The sequence below is a fragment of the Acanthisitta chloris genome, unplaced genomic scaffold (genome assembly GCF_000695815.1).
Source record: "Acanthisitta chloris isolate BGI_N310 unplaced genomic scaffold, ASM69581v1 scaffold27148, whole genome shotgun sequence".
Taxonomy (NCBI): domain Eukaryota; kingdom Metazoa; phylum Chordata; class Aves; order Passeriformes; family Acanthisittidae; genus Acanthisitta; species Acanthisitta chloris.
Genome location: NW_008687954.1, coordinates 1 through 23,995, shown reverse-complemented (window position 1 = coordinate 23,995; position 23,995 = coordinate 1). Strand labels below are relative to the sequence as shown.

The 23,995-nt window shown below is 42.4% G+C and overlaps 1 protein-coding gene across 1 annotated transcript in view; it reads right to left on the bottom strand.

Annotated features, from left to right (window-relative positions):
- Positions 1-23,991, bottom strand: part of URB1 (URB1 ribosome biogenesis 1 homolog (S. cerevisiae)) — a gene marked incomplete at its 5' end in the record, with an annotated part of 39,751 nt that extends 15,760 nt beyond the window's left edge. Inside the window, 22 exon segments of the mRNA XM_009080848.1 lie at positions 1-7; positions 9-440; positions 1,133-1,312; positions 1,839-2,063; positions 2,606-2,802; positions 3,835-4,005; positions 5,120-5,258; positions 5,897-6,013; positions 7,213-7,332; positions 8,125-8,237; positions 11,040-11,162; positions 13,584-13,734; positions 14,369-14,542; positions 14,927-15,064; positions 15,581-15,776; positions 16,072-16,202; positions 17,204-17,329; positions 19,219-19,304; positions 20,523-20,619; positions 21,967-22,099; positions 22,556-22,707; positions 23,888-23,991. The exon segment at positions 1-7 is cut by the window's left edge and continues 423 nt beyond it. Coding sequence (XP_009079096.1) covers positions 1-7; positions 9-440; positions 1,133-1,312; positions 1,839-2,063; positions 2,606-2,802; positions 3,835-4,005; positions 5,120-5,258; positions 5,897-6,013; positions 7,213-7,332; positions 8,125-8,237; positions 11,040-11,162; positions 13,584-13,734; positions 14,369-14,542; positions 14,927-15,064; positions 15,581-15,776; positions 16,072-16,202; positions 17,204-17,329; positions 19,219-19,304; positions 20,523-20,619; positions 21,967-22,099; positions 22,556-22,707; positions 23,888-23,991 — 3,312 coding nt within the window.
- Between the last annotated feature and the right edge of the window lie 4 nt (positions 23,992-23,995).

The following is a 23,995-nucleotide window of genomic DNA, read 5'->3' as shown; positions in this document are numbered from 1 at the left end:
TCTTTCCCGTTTTTAGGGGATTTTTCAGGTTTCTGAGCAGTTAAGCTCATCTCAGGAAGTCGCAGCATGGTTAAAGTGATGTCCTTCAGCTGAGCTGCACTCATGTACACGTACAACTCCTCCAGAGCCTGCAGCTGGGGAGACATCTTCGGAGAGACTCGGCTCCTGTCTTTCCCTGCAGCCTGTAGCTCTGCCAAGACACTTTTTGTGATAGCTTCGAAATACTTGGACAACATGTGTCTGTGGTCTGCTGTGATGCTCTGCAAGATTGGGGCACCTGTTTTCAGCAGCTGGAGCACTCCAAAATTGAGGTGAGCTGACAGGAGCTTGACAGTGATAGGGTTGAAACCAGGCTGAGGAATGGAACGCAGTTCTAAAGCCAGGAACCAACTCTCCAGTGTGGGGTGTCTGAAAACCAGCATGAGTGCATCCTCCAGTGTCTGCAGCAAATGGTTGTAACAGTATCACTGACAATTATATACATGATATATATATATATTATAGCATATATAGTGTAGGATAATTATAGTACAGGAAAAACATAAACTCATTCATCTGCGTATTTTCCAGAGCTTGTTAACTGCAATTATTGAACACAAAATTGTCTACTAGCAGGCCAGAGAACACAAATATTGAATAATAAGCACATAAATACCATTCTTCCAACATTTACACTGTGGGAGCACATATGCCTCCACTGACTATTATCCATGAGTCTAAGCACATCTCCAAGGGAAAATGTGTGTTCTGGAGTTAGTCAGCACAATTCCATTCCAATCTCCACGAATCCATAGAACATATGGAAGAGGGGAAGAAACTCACTCCTCCAAGTACATAAATTTCATAATCAGACTTTACACAGGGCTTAGGGAATACATATTTTCCTGCAAAGGTGATCTCTTTCACGACCTCTCCTGACCGCATTCCAGCTCAGGGGTGAGACTGTGGATGACACAGCTCCACCAGATCTCCAGACAGCTGGACCACATGCTCTGCGTTCCTCACGTCTCCTCTGAGACCTTAATAGCATCGGTCTGGTTCTGCAAAACTTGTAACTATTTCCGTAGAGAATAAATCAAATCAAAGTTTACGAACAGGTGAGCGTCTGGCCTCTCTATCAAGGGATTGGTACCTTGTCATTTGAAGACTCCTCTGCAACCAGAGATTCCTCATCCATGAAGAGATCTGAGTCAGCCTGATGCTCTTCTCGTTTCTGCTGCTGATCCAACTCTATCTGATTGCCTCGACACAACAAGCTGCTCAGCAGGTCCACATAGAGGTCAATGAGTTGAGGACCAAAAGTTTTACTAAGCTGTGAAAATAAAGACACTCTGGAATTCGAGAAAAGAGGATGCGAGCAGAAAGCTAATTATCCAACAGGAACAGAACTAAGAACTACTTAGATTACAGCTTCTTCTAGGGGAAGGAATCGGTCCCCTCTGTAGAAAGCTGATTCTAAGTCCCAGGTTGCCAAATAAATGTTTATAGATTTTCATGACTTTTTCGTGACTTTTGGTGTAACACAGGCCAGTGAATTTCACTCTCTGAAAAGGTTTCTAAGGGAGACCCAGGAGTTAGATTAAAAATCTCAGGTTTATTTGCACTTGCACAGGTCATTAAGGTCACCCATGCAAAGCAAATCCAAGAGTCCTCAATAATTACAACAGATATTTACAAATCAGGTGCAACTTTGTCTGATGCTCTGTACCCTCAGTGAGAGGCAAGTACAGGAAAAAGCTGCAGAAGTGGATACTAAGCTTTAACGGCCAAGCCATTTGTACTCTCTGCATTAAAATAAACCAAACAAACCCACAATATTATTACAATATTGCTCTTACACTGCTGAAGTTCTCCACTGTAGATTTCAGGTACAGCAATACGTGCTTCACTCCCAACAAAAGCTGCTCAGGTGGGAGCTGGGAAGCCAAGTCTCTCAGTTTTGTTTGGATCTCATCTTCCAGTAAGGTATTGCTTCCTCTCTCGTAGGCTTTCTTTAGCAAAGTGGTAAATACACAATCCAGGGTCACAGCAGGTTCTTTGTTCACCTGTTTGTGGTTTTCAAACTATTTAAAATGGGGAAAAAAAGCATAAGAGAAAAATAACAATGAGTATGAATCAAAAGTTTGTTCAGCTACCTTTGTTTTGAAATGAGCTCTGAGCTGAAGCTGGGGCTGAAGCTGCAGGAGCACAACAGAATCGGTCAAAGGTGTCCCCATGGGGAATCTGCATGTGCTCACTGCTAGGCTAACAGAAACACTCACCAACACTTAGCACAGGTGGTCTTTGCATTCCCAACCCAGACCTGAGTGAACTCCAAGCACTGTGAACTGGCTCCTGAGGCCATGTCACACATCAGGCTACACTGTACCTGGTGAGGAGCTGTGGTCCAGGTGATTGTGAATGACACCTGAGCCCTGACATCACTTCCCAAACACCACAAAGACCTCTTGTGTCCTTAAGAGAAAAGCCCTTGAGCACATCTGTGTCCCAACATGATCAAGAAGCAATACAGAATTAGCTTAAAGTAAATGCACTTTCTGATGGAAATGTAACATTTATAAACTGGGAGGTTTTATAGGAATACTGGCCTTTAGGTATACCATACCACAGGTTCCTGAGATTGCCGGGGTATCCAGAATTTGTAGTACTGGTTAAACTGGTAGAGCTGAGGATACTTGGAAACTTTTAGAGACTTCAGATCTTTATCATAAAGCTGGAACATCAAGCAGAGGGCAAGGGGTTCTCTCTGAGAGTGCAGGAGGTCAGTGAACACAGCAACAAGGTACTCCACAATGTGTGCTCCTAGAAAAGCAAATTTAAAAATTAAACTTCTATTGGCAGAAGCAATCTGCATGAGCATAAATACTGGGACAACCCTCTCTCCTTAGGGCCTGGGCAGCAGGTCACAGTGCATCATCTGGAAAAGTATAGAATAGGATTTAAAGGTGTTTATGGTAAGCTAGACAAGTGTTCCTGACCCACTGAGGTATCTGGAAAAATCCTCCATGCAGTAGCGCCCTTGCTGAAGTAAATAATCACCTCACTTTCAGACACATGCTCAGGTTGGCCTGTTTCCTTCCAGACAAGAACAAAAAACTAGCTCTGCCTTTGAGGTGTTGTGCTAAACTTGTCTGTATTTTAACAGGATAAAGACCCTAGCCAAGAACTACCTAGGAGGAGAACTGATTTGTACTAGGGATTAACGGGTATGAGTTAAATAGGGAGAAGCTTCTTTTAGAACCAGGACTTTCAGTCCCAGTTGGGACTTTCATGCGAGGTGCTACTCAACAGCCAAATATACACAGGACTTAGTGAGGTGCCCTGGGGTTGGCAAATCCTACTCTGAGGTCACCTGATGCCCCTGTGACTCTTCGCTCCACCAAACACTTTCCTCAAGGACATGGCAGAAGTTTGCAACATTCACCACCAGAGCTTCATCTCTGAACAAGTCTTCTCTGGAAAATGCAACTGTTTCTTATTTAACAGTGCAGCTGTCTCCCGCACTGCCTGGTCCCAGTGGAAGAGCTGCCTACAGCCACTGGAATCACCTTCCTCATGATCCACACATTCTGTGCGAAAAATACTGTTACTGAAGCCAATTCTTCCAGGCCAAGACTGTCCATGCAGGGACAGTGCCTCTGTTTAGGGTCAGGAAAAAGGGACAGAAGCACCTCAAAAGCTTAATGCCTCTCTTGAGCAGGGAACACCATGGATCTGCACCTTCTTCTGCTTATGGTGAAGATAACAAAATGTCTCAAGGAGCTGACTAGGTAAAAATTATCCCAATTCCACTCCACTAGCATAGATGACACATAGAAACAAAATAGTCTGTACCTGTTCCATTTTCAGACTCAAGCAACAGTGCATTCCTGGCTTCCAACGCAGCAGGGACAACAGCACTGAATGGAAATGTTTGGATAATCATTTCCTCATTTAAAGTAACCCCAATTTCTTCATCTAAGCCATCACTGCCCTCAATCAGGACATCCACCATATCCAGGACATCTATTAAGTGAAGAAAAAACATAAGCAAAGGATTCAGACTAACTGAAAAACAATAGAGGTTGTGCCACCTCAGGAGGAGATAAGAGCTGCCCACACATACAAGAGAGGAATACAAGGCATCTTTTGAACTCCCAAAGCAGAAAAAAGCGTGAAAGACATTTGTTGAGCCATACGATGGCAAATGTAACAGTAAAAATCAGAGCTGAACTTTATTCTTTGCCTTTCAGCTCTGCTGTTCAGCTGACAGAGAACCAAATCTCAGCCATGAGAGAGTCAAGAGAGCTTTGACATATAAAGCAGATACCATGTATTCTGTGACACTACCTTACAGTGACAGACAGCTCAGGGCACCTCACCCATGTGGTACTGAGCATTAAACCACCTCAATTCTCTCACATTTACAGACTGCCAAATCCTACACACAGGCTGGCAGAGCAGAGCAGCTAACACATGCTAAGTTGTCCAAGTGTCTACATCTCCAGTCTGCAGCAGGGCTGTGACTGGGTCCAGAAAGAAGAAGCAACAAAATTCTAGCTGTGTGCCTCAGAGTAAGAAGTTCCCTGGGTCCGCCAGCTCTTTCCTCCTGAGGCACTGACACAGGTTACCCAGAGCAGCTGTGGCTGCCCCATCCCTAGAAGAGTTCAAGGCCAGGTTGGATGGGGCTTGGAGCAACCTGGCCTAGTGGAAAATGTCCCCGCCCATGGCAGGAGGTGGGACTGAATGAGCTTTAAGGTCCTCTGCAACACAAATCATTCTGGGTTTCTATGATTCTATGAGAAGCACCAGGGATTAGAACTGTAATAGTTACTTAGAAATTTTAGTTTAAAATTTTAAATTTAACTTTATTTTAAAATTTTAGTTAGAAAATGCTGCTGCAAGGGCCTGAAGAGAGATTTAAAATACAGTTAAAGTGGTGTAACTGCATCAGAAATTATTTTTGGGGGTGAAGAGGTAACTTTCCAACTTCTGCTTCTGATACAAAGTCCAACTGTAGGGCTGAATCCTGAATCCATTTAACAGGATTTCTGTAGTTATTGGTTGTCAGTTTGCTGATTAGAGATAGAAACTTTAGCACCAAGGCCTGAACTTGTGTTGTTGAGGGGTTCCCACTTACCGTCAATGTGAGAGATGGGGATGCTGATGTTATCAGAGTCTTGTTTAGACATGTTCACTTGGAGTATGCTGGCTTCCTGCACCAGGTCTGCTGCTTTATCTGTGTAGGGATAGGGGTTTTTCACCAGCTTCAACAGGACCTGGCAACAAAGGTTGAGAGAGAAAAGTAAATGCAGAGGCTGTTCAGTGTACAGGAACCATCTCTGTTAAGAAAGACCATATGCTAAAAGCGGCTGCATGCTGGGTGAGGTTTAGGAGGACACTACATCAGTTCTGCAGGAAGCTGCCTGTGGTTCCTGCCATACAGGGAACACTGGGTCTGATGGAAAAAGAAATGCAATTTGGCACCCAAACTGCTACCACAGACTGAGTCCCTAGGGAAACTGCACTGAACAGGAAGCACTGGGCATTTAATATCCTGAGGAGTAAATAGGAAATGTCAGCTTTCCTTATAAAAGATTACCATTTACTGGGGTCTGATAATTTTGGCAGGTAATGCCACCTCAAGAGCTGCCCACACATACAAGACTGTACCCTTCTATGAGCAGTGCTGTAATAACAACTTATCTTTCTGGATTTGATTTTCCTACAAATCATTTTGCTGTCCTCCCACCCAAGACAAGAAAGATGTCACCTCTGTATAAAGAATGACAAGCATTGCTTTTCTCAGAATCCATTCACTGGTCTTTGACAGGTTTCTCAAAATAGCCACAAAACCCCTGGTTTCCATTAATGCTATTCTTGGCATTGTTTATCCAGCTAATTTGAACATCGTTACCCTTTCCAGAAACTGAATCACTGCTTCCTTTTGGTCTTCTTTTGTATTATCCAAGTGTTCCAGCCAAACTGATAGTTCCTTCCATGTGTACTCAAACACTCCACTGTCACGTAAAACCTATCCAGAACAAAGGGGGGGGGGGGTGACAAAAGCAAAACAACTAAAATATAAATCCCAAGAACCTCACAGCTCTTTTTGTATAGCAGCGTCATGTTTTCCTCTTCTTGGAAGATAAAAAGAAAAGCAGGTTGATGAAAAGAAGTATCTGTCACTCTCTCCTCACTCCCTCAGCTCAAGAGGCCTTATTCCCACTCCCTAGGGCCACTCTAACTGCATAATGGAGAGTGAAAAATCTGATTTCTGTAATTTCAGAGGAGCAAGATATACTGCTTTCAGAGCGTTGTACATCTTTATATCATTACAGCCTGGGGAAAAAAAAAGCACTATACCCTTAAAAATTGCCTGTAGGGGAGCTTTGGAAGACTAATGATCTAACATAAAGGAAAATAATTGCTAAATTAAATTTAAATCAGGCTACTTGTGCTTAAAATAACTGGGCAGATGCACAAACAGTTAAATAAATGAACAGTGGGTTATGACCACAGCAAGGTCCAGAAAGAAGCACATGTATATTCAGGGCTGCTGGAGGTGGTGAGGTAGACATGATTCTACCACAAGAAACAGGCTTTAACATATCTAGAATTTTTTCCCCAGTTTCATGGTCTCTAAATTCAAGCTCTTATCTCAGGCATCCCTGTGTTCCACTTGGAAAAGAAGGAAAGGAGGAGGGAAAAGAGGAGAAGGAAGAGGAATGTCTATCTGAAAGGGATTTTAGTTCATTTTTAAGATAAAAGTGCATCAAAGCTTGTATCAAACTGTAACAAACAGGACTGTTATGCAGAGCCAGAGCAGACTAGCTAAGGCTGGAGGGATGAAGTACAGATTAAATAAATGAAGATAAAAAGATAAAAATCAAAAATCATCTCTTCTTGATCAATATCAAGACCTTTACAGACACAAACTACTTTGATTTATTAGTGTCAGAATTAATTCAGCCTATGGGATGAGCAGACATTAAAGACATTTTCCTTACACTTTTGTCAACTCTTGCAGCAAAGTCAGTTGCCAGCATTTACTTCCATAGAATATTGAGCTAACAGCAAATTCCAAGAACAGTCACAGGAAACAGGAAAGAAGACTGCTGGCCACACAACTATGCAGTAAAAGTATCTGCTTATACAAACAATTCTACAATCCTCAAATTTCAGACCAGTGGGATACAGTGAATATCCCGATATTTCAGTTCAAACACTTACCTTGATGATCAGTTTTCTGGTGGAAATTTTCAGGTGAGACTGGTTACTTGTAACAAACATTTTCATCAGTAAATAGAAGACTGATTTTTCACCAGATACCTTCTCTGTCGCAGAGATATCCTGAAAGAAAAAAACAATATTAAAATTCCCCTACTATAGCAACACTGCACAGGATTATGTTGCACTGAAGCAGATACGTAAGATATTATTTTATAGACCTGCCCAAAAATCCCAAGGTCAGAAACTCTGCATTCCGTAAGGCAGGATCATTGTACTCCTTTGTACAATGGTTTTGTGGACAATGGAAGAAGAGCAGAGAAACAGAAACACCAATACAAGGGCCCAAGATACAGCCACCTTCCTCCCTAATCATCCATTCCACTTCCACTCCTGTTATCACAACCCACGGGTGTCCCTGCTTCCCCCCAAAACCGGGCCCACACCTTTCTCCTGATATGACAAGTCTCTTGACAGGGTTCTTATTTTACAAGACTGCAGTAAAAAAGAGAGCTGGGGCTTTGAAGGCTTCCAGTAATTATGGAGAGCACTAAAAATGTCAGAATCTTCCCTGGAAACTGGTGAGATGGCTCCCATCAGTGGCTTATTTCCTTGGTTTGAAACCTTAGGCTTTCCAGACAAGTGGAAACCAGCATATTCTCACTCTTGCCCTTCTCCAAAGACACCAAGACCTGAAGGAACCTTGTCCAGGGCTGAGCAAGGAGGCAAAAAATGTTGTCCTTGTAGAAAACCTTTCCAGCTCAGAAGGGATTTTTCACTAAGACCACAATTCCTACTGTTTTTACAAAAGGGTCACCTCCTAAAATGACTGGACTGGGACTAGTTTAAAACTAGGCAGTGCCAGACTGAAAGACTTGAGACCAAATTAACATAAATCTGCTTCAAGTCTCTCACCTGTACTCTGAACCACGCAAATTTATTTGCAGGAAGTTCCAAAGCCACTTTCAGTATATGGTGCTGCAGAAGAGGAGGGACCTCCTCCCGGAGGCCCTTTTCAGTGACGATACCTGAGGGATGAAAGCAATACAACCAGCTTAGTTTGGTCCAACTTCCTAAGACCTCAGGAACACTCCTCTCTTAGGGTTTAAAATGTCACTGTGAGATAAGCTGGCTATCCAAAAATTTTCATATCACAGGATCCCCAGACACACTACAACTATCTTCGGCCAACCCAAGGTGGGAATCCAGCTCCCCGTGTGGGAGTCCAACATCTGCCTCCAGCACAAGTCATTGCTGGTACAAAGGAATACAAAATATATCAGTCTCAGCAACCCTGTAAAGCTGTAACCTACAAGTAGTACAAAAGATGGATAAACTGGAGAGCAAAATACAGAATTTATGTCAACAATAAATCTTAATGCTCACACTATGACAATATTTGCTACAGACTTTATCACCTGCTATGGCATAACATCAGAGTCATTCCCTTCACAGGTCACAGAGCTGTGCAGAGACCCTCCAAAACCTGACCTGCCCACACTTGACCTACAGGGAAGTTACATAGAAGAGGAGCTGTATAAAGCTCTGGTGTTAGGGTGCTTTGCATAGTCTGTGTAGCATCTCTGTGGTCCACATTAGAGAGAGAACAATGTATTTTAAACAGTTACTACAAAGCCTACCCAACAGTAAGACCAAACAATAAAACTACACCACCTACTTAAAGAACATATTGCTGCAAGCAGAAAAATACACTGCCTTTGGTGTGCATGTTTCCATCAGGGCGAGGGGAAGGATCAACAGAACTCCCACACTAACATCTGAGAGAACAAAGTCTCATGATTAATTTACACCATCATTTTCTACCATATCACCTTTCATTAGAATTAATATCCAGGCTCACTTCATTACATTTGTTTGAGAATGGCACTTTACTTTCCAGTCTGTTCAATTTTATTATTTCATAATGTAACCAAACAGACCCTCAGAGGGATTTCTGCCTTGCAAAAAAGGTGTCCTGCCTTTTGTCCATTTTGAAGGAAGCAGACGAATGCGAGAAATAATAGGATAAACAGGGTATGTGATGTGGTGAGTCATCAAGAATACAAACCAATTAAATATGCTTTGTCAGAGGGAGGAAAAGCCTCACACATGAGACAGTGATTTAGAAGGGGGTTTTCTTTAAAGCCCCTTTTTCCCTAACAGACTTTAATTAAGGCATTTACATAACTGCCATCCTTACACATCCCAGACCTGTCTAAAACAGATAAATGCTCTAGCTGGGTGGCCTACAAGCTCTGGCGGCCCACAGTCAGCAGTCATTCCCAAACAACACTTTGCTCTCTCCTCCAGTCTCAGTGTGACATGCCTGTATTAATTGTACCACAAGCCATATTGAAGGACCTTTCCAAATTTATCAGGCACGATTTTCCCTTAGTGAAGCCATGCTGGTTGTCACCAATCACCTCTGTGTTTTCCATGTACCTTAGCATAGTTTCCAGGATAATGTGCTCCATGATCTTGCCAGATCTTACCTCACAGAGGTGAGACTGATTGGTCTATGGTTCCCCGGGTCTTCCAGTTTCCCCTTTTTAAAAATGGGATTATATTTCCCTTTTTCCAGTCCTCAGGAACATCACCTGACTGCCACGATTTTTCAAAAATGATGGACAGTGGCTTAGCGACTTCATTCACAGCTCCTTCAGGACCTGTGGATGAATCTCATCGGGTCCCATGGACTTGTGCACCTGACAAGGTTCCTTAGACATTCATGAACCTGATCCTCTCCTACAATGGGCTCAGGGTGTCCACTCTCCCAGCCCCTGCATTTGTCTTTCCTGACTTGGGGCAGCGTGGCTGGAGCACCAGCTGTTGAAGACTGAGGCATGGAAGTCACTGAGAACCTCAGCCTCCTTTCTATCCAGGGTAATCAGGTCTCCCGTTTCCCTCCAGAGAGGGCCCACATTATCCCTGGTCTTCCTTTTGTTAGCAACATACCTAAAGGAGCCCTCCCTGTTATAATTCATATCACTGAGCAGACTCAATTCTAACTGGGCCTTAGCTTTCCTAACCTCACCCCTAGCTTCCTGTACAATTTCCCTGTGTTCCCCCCAGGCCACCTGTCCTTACTTCCACCTTCTGTAAGCTTTTTTTTTCCCCTATGACTTTGCTCAGCAGCTCCTTATCCACCCATGGAGGCCTCCTGGCTTTTCTTCCTGATTTCCTCCTTGTCATGATGCATTGCTCCTAAGCTTGGAGGAGGTAATACCTGGGTATCAGCCAGAATTCTTGGGCCCTCTGCCCTCCAGGGCTCTATCACATGGGACTATACAGAGTAGGTCTCTCAAGAGGCCAAAGTCTCTGCTACCAGAATTTTTAGAGGAGACTGGTGAATTGGCATGTGCTTGTCCCCCACCCCAAACTTTCTGTGAACTATCCTGTTCAAAAATTTCTTTATCATTACAGCCATTAAGAGTTTGGAAATAACTCATGTATTTGGATGTTGGATTGTTGACACAGGCCTAGGAGAATTACACCCTCAAATCTCACTAAGAGTTGGAGACAGGTCTTCCTAAGAAAGATTAGAATTCAAACCCCATAAAGACCAAACACTTGCAAGAATATAACAGGAAGACTGTACTGCAGTGTAACACAACTGAGTGTGACAGAGCAGCTATGGAATTTAAGAGGGCAGAGGGCCAGAGCACTGCAGAAATAGCAGCAATAAATGCCAACACGATGAAGAAACTGAAACGGGTTACCTGTAGAAAACAGTTCTTTGCCTCCACAGAAGAACGAACATTCCCTTCTGCTGTGGACTTTGTAATCAGCCAGAGAAAATAGTGAAGGAAATAGAAGTACCAATCACATACCTTTCAGCAGCTTGCTAAAATCAAAGGCGCTCTGTGCTACCAAGTGGGGCACAACCTTCTGATAAAGGCAAATGACCTGCAGCAGTGCAGCTTTCAGGAACAATGTCTCAGCATCATCTGAGCCTAAACAAAGCATTACATAATTAGTTTCTCCTTCCGTCATAACAACAGAGCACAGCGTAGCACCTGCATGGGCAACATAAGAATTGCTAATTATATTTCCAAAGACTTGCCTAGGAAATGATCAGCATCTTCCCAACATGAAGAATCAGAAAAACACTCATGGAATTCCCAGGTTCCTTCTTCAGGATTCTCGTGTGAGTACTTTCGAAACTATATCAGCTTATTTGGTGCTTAAATGGACAGCTGCCATTTCTAATTTGACTCAAAGGTGCTCACACAAATAAAACACAACCTCAATACTTTAACCCTCTCTATAAGAATCCCATCAATCCCACTGCTGTTTAATTTAAGACTGAACAACAGAAAAAAGTGAAGGAAAGGGTATGGTCAGGCTGCTGGTTTCCAAAGACACTACTTTTACCAAATGCAAGGTAGGTTTGGCTGGGGAAGTGAACGAGTCAGTACACTATTAATTTGTTGATAATTTATTTTGTCACTTACAGGTTTCTTTCTTTCTTATCCTTCCTTCAAATAATACTTTCTCAATGTTACCTCTTGGCAAGAGGCAGTCAACAAATGTCTGTATGAGAGGAACACCAACACCACTTCAGGCAACTGTTTACTTAGGAAAAGCAATCTCAGCCGTTAAATATTCTGTCAGATTGTAACATGAGGGCACATAAAAGCTACTTATTATCCACTCACTAATGAAAGGAAGCAAATACATGAAGGGCAGCCAAAACTTTTTTATACCTACTTTTTTCCTGTTAACTTGGTCTCCCTCAGGGAACTATGAAGAACTGGATGGATGCCATGGATAAACTTTGTTTGCCTAAGTCTCAACTCCCATTAGAAAAGAATTCTCTAGTGGCCACAGTGCAAATAAAGCTGTAAAAGGTGAGCTAAGAGTGACAAAGCATTATCACCCTAGTATACAGAGAAACTACAGCTACAGTGCTGCAGAAATTAGCTGCTCCACTGGTTTCAGCAGGCACTCTGCCAACCAAGCCTTAGAGTGCCAGTGTTGACAACTATTATGCTGCCCAAAGCCGCATGCAGGACATCCACTGATAAACCCTTTGCTTCAGGAAGTTTCTCTGTGGAATAGCCATGTGAAGGACAAAACTGGCTGCAGACAGTACTGTTATTTCCCATTCTCTGCAACTGGACTATGGAAACAAGCCCTTCAGGATGGACACTAGGTTTGAGAGAGAAAAACTGAAGCCTCCACTCCAACCCTCTCCCTCTTGCAACACCTGCAAGTTTCTACTCCTGTGTAACACAAGCATTTGTGTAGTCACAGTAAGTAACTGAATAAAAAAATTATCTCATGGTAAAATAATTTGGCCAAACAAAAATCCCTCCACAAATTATTTTTCAGGCATATCAGTTTCCTACCGGTTTTATTTTGTGGCTGCAAAAATGCCTACTAGCATAGGAAGGTCAAGGACAGGAGCGTGAAGTTCAACAAGAGGAACTGCAGGGCCCTGCACTTGTCTATTCACCAGTACATGCTGAGGCCACCCCACTGGAAAGCAGCCTCCCAGGAAAGGACCTGAGGGTCCGGCTGGACACCACACCAAACACGAACCACCCATGTGCTGCAGCGAAGCATACCAGTATCCTGGGCTGCACTAGGCAAAGCACTGGCAGGTCAGGGAGGAGATCCTTCCTCTCCACTCAGCACTGGCGAGGCCACACCGGGAGCTCTGCGTCCAGTTCTGGGCTCCCCAGTGCAAGAGAGACATGGACACACTGGACAGAGTCCAGCAAAGGCTGACAAAGATGCTGAAGGGACCAGAACATATCTCCTATGAGGAAAGGCTGGGAGACCTGGGACTGTTCAGCCTGGAGAAGAGAAGGCTCAGGGGATCTCATCAATGCACATACACACCTGAAGGGAGGGTGCAAAGAGGACGGGGCAGGATCCTTCCAGGGGTGCATAAGTGGCAGGACCAGAGGCAAAGGGCACAGAGTGAAACATGGAAACACCCTAAATGTCAGGAAACACTTTTTGACTGTAAGGGTGACCAAGAACTGCTACAGGCTGCCCAGAGATGTTCTGAAGTCTCCATCTTTGGAGATACTCAGAAACCATACGGACATGGACCTGCGCAACCCGGTTTAGACAAAGGTATTGGGCAAGATGATCCTCAGAGGTCCCTTCCAACCTCAATCATTCTGTGACAGCAGGAAGTCAAACTGCTTAACCTTCCAGTAGCAACCGCAACCTGTTTGTCAAACTGTGTTCTTAGGCAATTCTGATGCTGGTCAAAACAAAATTGCCCAAAGAACTGAACAAAGAAAAAGTGGATAATAAATGCACATGTGACATTTGGACTCTGCTGAAGTTAAGGACCTTAAATGGGATGAGGATTTCACACACAGATAAGAAGGGGTAACTCCACCTGCTTTGCCTACCATGCTGTTCAGCAACACCTGCTGTCTCAGTCATTGCCTCCACAGTGGGGATATCACCTTCCCTCTTCTCCTCTGCGCCGTTGTGGTGTTCTCTGCCCTGCTTCAGAAGGGACTGCCAGACAGCCACGATACCGGTCATGTCTGGTAAAAGCTAAAAGCAAAAAGGGTAAATTGCAACAGCTCTCCTGCATGAGACAAAGCTCCTGTGATAAAAACATTCACAACCAACTAACACAGGGATCTGCTGCTCCTTGCTAAGTTTGGAACCAACCCTGTGTGCAATCAGGAAAGGATCTGAAATCAAACTGTGTACCTTCGCTTCTGCAGAACATGAATACCGGAAAGAACATTTTATTGAAAAAGTTTCCTGTGAAAAATTTACGTTTGGTTCTTCATCCTCACAGTGTATTTTCAACTCAAGTGTTACCTTGTCTAGTGACTTCTGCATGAACTCTGCTGGCTACATTAACTCGAACCAGAAGAACTTGCTTCCTGCTCCTGGCATTAATTTGCATCACAACAGCCATCAGTGTCACAGACCTAACTCACAAAAGAATTTTATTTGCACTTCCATCAGCCAGCTGTGTTAGGAAACTAACTTAGGGAGGTGGGCTACTACCTCACTGGTTACTAATACATTTTAATCTACAGCCTTCTTCTCCCTCAGGATATTATCTCCTGACTCCCAGGCTGAAACTGCTTGGGCACAAAATGCAGAGGAGAGCAGTTACCTCCTACCTGCAAAAATACTCAGGTTAGCCCCCAATTTTGTCTTCCCTTTGTACCTTGCTGATGGCTTCTCTGTACAGCTGTACAAATTCCTGCATGGCTGACAGTGTGTAGATTTCTGACTTTTGCCAAGTTTCTTCACTCAAACAGTACTCAATGTTCTTCAAGGCTCTCCTCAGCACCATGGAGATCAGCGACAGTATGCTGTGCTTCAGTACTGTGCTGGATAACTAATAGAAGGAAGTTGAATTAATGACATTTCACTGATTCCTCTTATACTTTGCACATAATCTGTACTCTGAATATATGTTAAAATTTGTCAATGAATTAGTTATTTCCTAAACCTTGGCTTGCAGAAAAGAATCTGTAGATTTCCAGACCCAGCCTAACCCACCAGTGAGCAGTGGCAGAACTGGTGCTTGTGAGAGGCACCTGGAAGGAATATCCATGGTTTTAATTCATTTTCCAGTGCCTCCCCGAGCCAGACTTCTGCTGGGATAGACAATACAAAACATATGTAATTGAACAACTTAAGAAACTTCTTGGATAATCACACACTTAATCAGTACTAACTGGGACAGAAAAACCACTGAAATACTATAGACTGCTCTTACATTTAAGCCTTGGCTGAGCATTGTTTTATTGCACACTGCAGGTACGGTTGTTACCATCACCATAGAAAGCAACTTGGGAAGAGGAATAAATTCTGAGGTCTTAAAAGAATTGGAGATCTCTGGTTGAGCCTCATAGATCTGGAATTAAAAAAAAACAACAAAATCAACTGAATCCACAGTCCTGCAGACAAAAGCCTCTTCTGGGGAGCATTCTACAGAAGAGTTTTGACTTGTCAAAAGTAATGTCAACACTAAATGTCAATTTTTATGCAGAAATGCTACAGAGCACCCTCCAGACTCCTATTCAACTAAACGGAAGATCCTTACGCAATCTGCATCCTGCCTAACACAGCTGCACCACAGGCTCTGTAATGCACAACCCCCAGACTGTACCAAGGTTGATCCGGGAATGGCATTAGAATATCTGCCTGTGATAGAAGTCATCAAAGACAAGCTTAACAACATACCACCAAACTCCCTGGCTTGGTACCTTTCCTGGAAGTCGGGAATGTCTGACTGTCACCTTTCCTACTACAGTTTAGTGTAATTCTGCACTGCTATTTAACAAAAACTACTTCCATGTTTGGAGGACAAACAGAGTATTGAGACTGCACATTTCTGTGGAGAGGAGGTATGCATCATCCATACTCGTACCTTCTTGAGCAACTTGATATTGTTCATCCAAGCAGACTGCAGTCTAGGAACAAAGGAATATTGGCTCTCCTTGAAGTACCTATTCAATAAATCTGGGCATACTTTGAGAATATTCACGATGAGATCAGCAACCATTTCATCTTCTCTTGCAGTTTTTAAACCAAGCAGGAAGTGCAGAAGTACCACATTTCCTCCCCTATTAATGCCAAAAAAAATATTTTAAGTAAGAAATCCATATTTCATACTTTATATGAGATGTGAATTCTGCAACTCCTCTAACTGTTAACTGAAGGCAAAACCTCTCACACTGAAGGTGTAATTTCTGAGTTTCCCCTTAGAGAAGTAATAACTGGATTTAGCTCCATGTTTTCTGCATGACAAATAGCAATTACCTTGAATTAATACCAGGTTTCAGGGCAGACATGGTTAGTGAGGTCTCTCCTCTTCCTAGCACAAAGCTCACCTACAATCCCAGCTGCCCTATGACTTACTTGCCAGAAGTTCCAAGACTTGGATCATAGAACGTTATGCCATGTTTAAGGGAGCAGCATAGGTCCATTAAGAAATTATGCACAAGTTCCCGTACTATCATTTTCCCCGACTCTTCAGAACCTTGAGCAACCTAAAAAAAACAAAAGGAATAAAAAAGACGTATGAGTTTTGGTACCGCAGCAGAAAATCTTACATCAGCTTCACTCTACATTTTATGAAGCTCCTTCTATAGAAATGCTAAAAGACAGCTTGGCTTTTGCTCAGTTTAAGAGAAACTTCAGGACTTGAAGGCCCCTTCCAACCCAAACCATTCTGAGATTCTATGATTCCATTAACCTTCCACATCTAGCACAACTCAAGATCCCAATGAATGATAAGACTCTTGGCAACTTTGGCTGGGAAATCATAAATCATGACCTACAAGAACAGCACGTAAGAATTTAAAATTATTAAAAACTGAAACGCACACTTATGAATAGGGTAAGGGATTTGCACAGCTCCAAGCAGACACCTACTAGAAAGAGATCTCCTCCAAAAGGTGTATGCAGTGTAACAGGATTGAAATGACCTAGGCATAAACATCTGGTAGAGGAAATATAAGGCAGCAGTTCTTCAGAGTGAGACTTTTTGAAAAGGAATGGTTGGGCTCCTAAAAATCGGGCATTAATCAACACAAAGGTGAAATGTCTGTAGCCAAAAGCCAGTGGAAGCATTCAAGTCTGGCTAGCAACCATCCTGGAAGTTCAGCTCTTATATTAGACCAGCGTGTATGAGGGGAATGAGACCTGCGGGAAGAACATTGGTCCTGATGTATTCTGTAGAGACACAGGTGTGTCCAGGAAAAGGAACACAGTCCTTGCACCCAACAGACCCATTTCTCCCAGGGTAAGAGATCTGCACTATCGTCCTGGCAGTCAGAGAGGGGAAACAAACCCTCCCCTTCCAGCAGTGAGAAGTAGCAGAGAGCTGGGGTTTCTTTTTAAGTAGCCTCACTAGATCCCTGTTCTTGAGTTCATAAAGGTTCAGAGCAACTGGGAGCTATTTCAAAACTTGTGGGCTACAAGAGGTTAAGAAAATAAAAATAAAAGGCAGCACAAGGACTAGGAGTAACAAAGAAATAATTTACTAGACCTTTAACTCCTCAGAGCTGACATCAGTGATCCCATTCCATCGGTAAAGTGAGGAAATGTGAATCAACACATCTGAAGTAAAGAAATGCACCTTCTGTGTCTTGGTAAGATTTTTATTCTGAACCACCTGAAAATTAAGAGAAAAAAACAAACAACTCTTCTATTTATTGCAAGTTATCACAAAGCAATGCAGACTAGCAACACACTTCATTCTTTTGGTACACACACAGCTGGGTCTCCTCGCTAGAGCAGATAAAAGGTTCTGCCTGCCCTGTCAATACTCCTCTCACATGTTCCTGCTCACACCTTGACTCCACACCATCCTCTGCAAACACTGCACACACTGGACAGGGCAGACTTTCAAGTTCAGCTAAAGAGCACAGAACATACAGGACCACAGCCACAGACCAGGATCACGCAAACCTGCTGGTAGAGATAGTAAACCTGGTACAAATAAAGTTTGAATGAAAGGGAAAACACAGTGGAGGAAGCTCTCCAAAGTTCTCCTACAGTGTTTTACTGTTGGCATTGTTTTAATTCTCTTATTTCTTGCTAAACTGAAGGAGCCATACAGTGTGTTGGGGTTCACCAATAACCTAATAGCACATGAGGTATGAGTCTCACATAGAAAAAGCTTCATTTAGAAAACAAAGTTTCAAGGAGGTTTATTTTAAACTTAAATGAAGCTTTTTCCTTCTTCTTTTTCCAAGGTTATTGCAACAGAAAAATGAAAGAACATTTTTGGCTTTAAACTTTCAGCTGTGAAAAGCCTGAGCCTGAGCAGGGTCCTATGTATATACTCTACATTGGAAACTACTTTTTCTTCATTCTCCCAACTGGACATACAACAGTTTGTGCAACACTGGTAGTTCAAAACAGAGATTCAAAACTCATAGATACTGGAACCACAAACATTTCTAAAAACATGTTTATAGAAATAAATTACATCTCCATTGCAATTGCCGCACCCGCAGCAGCAACAAGCAGGTGTCTCACAGGGAAGAGGGAGGGCCATGCTCAGAAGCAAAGTAACAGCACAGGAAAGGCAGCCAAGACTAAATCATCTCTCACACCTTTCAGCAACACCCGCTTTCCAGTTTTCTGTCTCACCCTTGCTATAGTATCAGGTAATTTCTGTCTGCTATGAAAGAATCAGAAAAAAACAATGTCAAAGGACAGCAGACTTACCTTTCCAGCAGTACCTTCTGACAGCAGGTGGAATGTGCCCTTTCTTTTTCAGAAAAAAGTCTCTGATCTTAGGAAGACAATTTTAAGAGATTTCTCTTTTCCTCTACCCCATCAAGAAATACTTTTGATTGAATTTATCTCCTGCAGCAGAAGCCTTGCCATCCCAGCAGTGAGGGAGTCCAAAGATGAACTAACCAGGACCACAGGATGTGGCTTTGATGGAGCCCTGCAGACTGGCTGGAGAACGGTACCACACACCCTTCAGCTGCAACCAGACAGCTTCTAGACACTCATGGCATGTTCTAGTCCCTGTACTAACACCACACAAAACCCTTTTTCTCCTGAAAAGACAACTGTACCTCATTACCTAGTGGAGAGCTAACAAACCCACTCAAACCTAGCTGACCTCTCAATTTCAGTGTGAGACATTAACTGAAGGACCAATCTTACTGTCACTAGAAGCACAAAAAATACTCATTCTTTTGACCTTCAGGCTTGGTTCTGATGCAATCACCTCCCATGAAACCATCAGAATCTGTTAGACACCACACAATGAACATGAGCTGAAATCAGCATCCAAGTATAAGCTACTGCAAAGACTCCCTTTAAAAGAAGGCACTGGAAAAGCAGAACAAGCTTCAGCCCTGAAACAGTAATCTGGCCCAGCTACCAACCCCCAGCAAAGTCTATCAGTAACAGACACACAAACTTGCAACAGTGCAGTGCCAGCATCCTTAAGAGTTGAACATTTTATGAGATATCACTGCAGAACTGTTTCCAGCAGCAATAGAAAACATAAGACAACACAGTTTCGGGGATATATCATACCTTAGTTCTCAGTGTGGAAAGTAGAAGAGTGACAATAGAAACTCTGTCTTCCTTTATTTCAGAGCGAAGAATATCTGGAATGAAATCTAAAAAGGCATTTCAAATGTTAAGTGAAAATGTGAAAGCTCTCTTCATACTAAAAATGCTTCAGTGAATTCACACCCATTTCTCTCCAATGTCAGATTATTTACCTTGCTGTTATATTTCACGATGAACCTGAAGGCTGCAATCAGAGCTCAGAAGGATGATCTGTCTGTAACTACAGTGACGAGCAAGTGATGCTGCCAAACTTACATCATAACTAGCTAATTTGCTATTGGTGATTAACACATATTGCTACAGCATCTGCCAACTTCAAATACGTTTCAGGCCCTAATGTGTTATACAGTATTTAAATTTGAGCAAATTCTTGTTCTTTCCATTGAAGGACTTGCAATTGTTTCACTGAGTAATTCTCAAATGTGTGGAGGTTCCATCTCCAACAGCATGCATCACCTTTTGGCTCACCTGTGCATCCCAGAGTTATACAACTTCAGTTTACAGAGAACTTTGTGTTCTTACAGGGCAATGGAAGCCAGATGTGCTGCCTGGGTCTGGGTGTGCACTGCCATTTCCCAGTCTGAAAGAACTAAACAACTGCCAGCACTTGAAGGAAATCAGCAGCCCCTGGGGCAGCAGGAACAAGAGAAGTAAATAACTAAGCCAGTTTTCAGTCCCTCACCATAGAAGAAATTAATTGCTGCCAGCTAATGACTTCATGACTTTTTTTCTTAATAGTATTTCTAGATCCTTTCTGAATTCTTTCATAGCCTTACCAAGGGTCACAAATCACAGGACAGAAAGGAAACTGAAGTACACACAGTCTTTAATACCTTTAAAAAAATTAATGCAACATATCCACTGTTACTGTCTGATGAAGAAGGCTGGAGATCATGAAGATTTTTTCTGCTTACTGACTCCGTGACCTCAGAATTTTATTACGTTTACTTTTTTTCATCTGTGTCACCACAGACTTTCTATGGAGGGTTGCATGACAGGAAGGGTTGGGACTAGATATCTGTAAGGTCCATTCCAACCCTTAAATTCTATGATTCTATGAGTTTTGCAAAGTTTTAGCAGAGGGGGCACTCACCAAAGTACCAAAGAAGTTTAGCTTTTCAGCTAATAAGATTAAAAATACATATATTGCATCTTACTAGTGCAGTATAACTGATTCACATTTTTAATTGGATCATATTTATTATCACCTATAAAAGATTCTGCCTTAAAAGCAAAACAAAAAACAACAAGCAATGCTGAAGTACCTTTTAATTCCAGCACCTGTGTGAGGATTGCATTGTCACCAGCAATCAAAAAGGAGAGAGCAAACTGAATATAGGCCATGCGGACGTCAGGCCTCCCCTGGAAATGTAACATACCATTAGCAAATAGACTGCACACAACTGCAGAGATAATGCTGCAACTGCTGATTATCCTTAGAAGTACCACATACAAGCAACATTTATAGAATTGTTTCATTTACATGTAGCCATACACATACTTTTACATGCAATACATCCACAGTATACTCAGGTAAAACACTTCTTGCATTGAGCAGGTCAGCTGTTAACCTTAACATAAAAAGGAAAGCGGACTAGTTCATGTCCTTTTCAATTCTCAACATGTGAAATAGGCCATAAATACTTAAAAAAGGAAATCTTAACAGTAGTTTCATGCCAACCCCTGCACGTCTGCATCATGGAGCATCCTCACTTCTGCACCACTTGGTACACTGGTAAAGTCACAAAAATGCCCTTAAAAAGCGGCTAATATGTTACCAAACTACAAATTTAGGCACAGTGAAAGCAGTGAAAACTTTGCCTGTTAGAAGAGTATCACAGGATATGAACGCAGAATGAACACCCTGCAGGACATCTTTAAAACCCAGAAACAGTGCCCCAGGACTGGAATAATACTGAATTACTTGCATTTGAAATGACACATAAATATTCTTGTTCTAAAATACTGGTTTGGGTCAATCCTGATTATGTTTAGCAAAAGGAGAGGAAACAAGAAATAGTTTCTGCTGGAGAAAGGAGTGAGTTCTTCTACTCACTCATGCGTCTCCTTAAGGATTTCCAGCAAGAGATTATTTAAAACTCTTGGTTATATTTTCAAATGCAAATACTCTGTGCTAGTACCGGGCAATATCCCCTCTCCAACCTCCATTTACTTCAGTGGGACCAAACCACAATCCTTGTACTGGAAACAAAAACACTGACTAGTTTTCGTAAATTTATCATCACTTTCACTCAGTTTTAGACATTAAAGGGTTGCCCATAAACATTTATATTTCACCACATCCTGTCAGAAACAGACAAGACACTTCCATGCTTTGCAAGGAGTTCTATAAAGCAGAGTAAAACCAAGGTGATCCTGAGAAGTTCTGCACCCTGACTAGCTGATGAAGATCAACATGGGATGGAAAACAAGGCAAGCTATACCTCAAGGGTGCAGGCCAGTGCTCACTACTGCACACATTACTCCATTCCCTGGGGATTTCCCTGTGCATGCAGATGGGAAGCTCTTACCCCATTAGACACAATCAAGCAGCATTTCAGCCTGGCACAGGAGAGGAAGGAAGAATGAAGTTCTTGCAGATGAAAATGCAGCAGAGATTCTGGCAACAGCTTAGCTCTAAACACTTAGCAGAAGTAAGCTCATGGAGCCATGGTGTAGCATTTTATGGCACACAGCATCTTAATTTACCGTCTTAGATCTTTTCTTCAACAATCCAGGCAGATATTTGTTATTGAAATCAAAATGGCTATACACATCCCTGGCTGAATCTGGTCCCTGAGCCACCATTGCTGACAGCAGCATAAGGCACCCTCGGCTCATCCTAAAATGAAATGCACAGGAAAACCTGTAGGTTACTTCCAGGATTATAGTTATACAAACCCTCAAATCAAGATATTAATGATTAAAGAGAAAACAGAAGGGAAGTTAAACCAACCAAAATCATTATTTTAGACAATGATAATGGCAATTGGAAAGAAGGCAAGAGGAAAGAAGGAAATGTCTATTTATACTATACTCAAAAATAAAGCAATAATGAGAGGCCGGATATTCCCTTCGTAAAGTATGTTAAGAGGAATAAAGTGCCAAAATTAAGAACCTGAATATGCCCCTACTCATTGCAGGGGAGCTGGACTATACAAACCTTAAAGGTCCTTCCAAACCAAACTATTTATTAACTCCAAAAATCATAGGGGTTGACCTCTTATTTCAATGGGACTATGACAGGGTCACTGGGTACAAGTCTGCAGACCTGCACAATAGCATGGGGAAGACTCACCTGAGATTTTCAGAATACAAAGCAGCATAGACCAGCTTCATATAGGAATGAATCAACTTTTTGACTATGTTCATTCCCACGACAGAAAAATGGGAGAGGTCACTGGCTGTCCTCAGTAAAATGGCTTCTAGAGCTTGAAAGATTAATAGCATCTGCAGGACAAAGAAATATGTTAATATCTGCCAATATCAGGTATGACTTGAAATTATTAGCTGAGCAAACAGTAATAACCACCAAAAAAGCGTAACCCCACCACAAGAGGAAAGCTTCTGCATATGAAGGTGACATTAACTTCTAAATTCTCTCCCAAATTAATGCTTACTCTTCCAAGGATTAGTTCTGAGAGCATGAAGCTTTAAGGAACCAACGCTTTAAGAAATAACCACTAGTAAGCACACAACAAGGCAACGAAATGTGATGGTGAAAACCATCCAGGCTGCTCCATTCTTGCAATTAACTCCTTCTAGACAAATCCAGAGTCCACACAGTACTGAGGCCAAGCTCATTAAACACATTAGCTCCTATTAGAAAATGGATCTTAAGGAAAGCATGTCACTGAACACAACACAAGTTGGCATTACACAGTCAAAAATGATACTCTAAGGCAAAGGCCAACAGGTGATGGTTAGAATCCAATTTTATGTTGTAAGCTGATTTTAGTTAGTAATGCTGCCTCAGAGCTCACAGTGAAAAGAGTTATTTAATTCTTTGTTCATTCATCATACTCTGATGAGGATAAATTGTGTCCCACTTGGATGAGAAAAATGAGGTTCACTTCACCAGTGGCTTCCTAGAAATACTGATGTACCAGGGTGATGTCTATCTAAAAACAATTACTTTCACCGGATTATTTTTGTTTTGCTTGCTTAACTGCTTCTATTTATTCCCTCATTCCATAAAAGGTCTTTCGATAACATTTAAAGAACAGCTCGATTTGGATGGGACTATTGGTTGTACATATCATTAAACCCAGGAACATCACTGCATTGCAAAGTGCATTTCCCACTCGGTAAGTGCTTCTGCCACTGTGACTTCCAGAAAAAAAAACAAACGCACACCAAATTAACAGTTATTCATGCCACAAAGCATTTATTCACAGAACCATAGAATATCCTGAGTTGGAAGGGACACAAAAGGATCGCTAAGGCCAACTCCGGGTCCTGCACAGCCCCAGCAATACCACATGTGCCTGAGAGCATCGTCCAAACGCTCCTTCAGCCCTGGCAGCCTGGGGGCCATGTCCACTGCCCTGAACCCACCTTTCCTTGGTTCCTCTCCCAGGTGGGTCACGCGCTGCCCATCACTAACCTACAACCCCCGTGCCCAACTTACTTCGTTTTCAGGCTTCCTTTCTCCATCCATAAGCTTGAATATCTCAGCACACTCCATGGAAATTTTCACGTATCCCTCCACGACATCATACACTTCAGGCGACGGCAG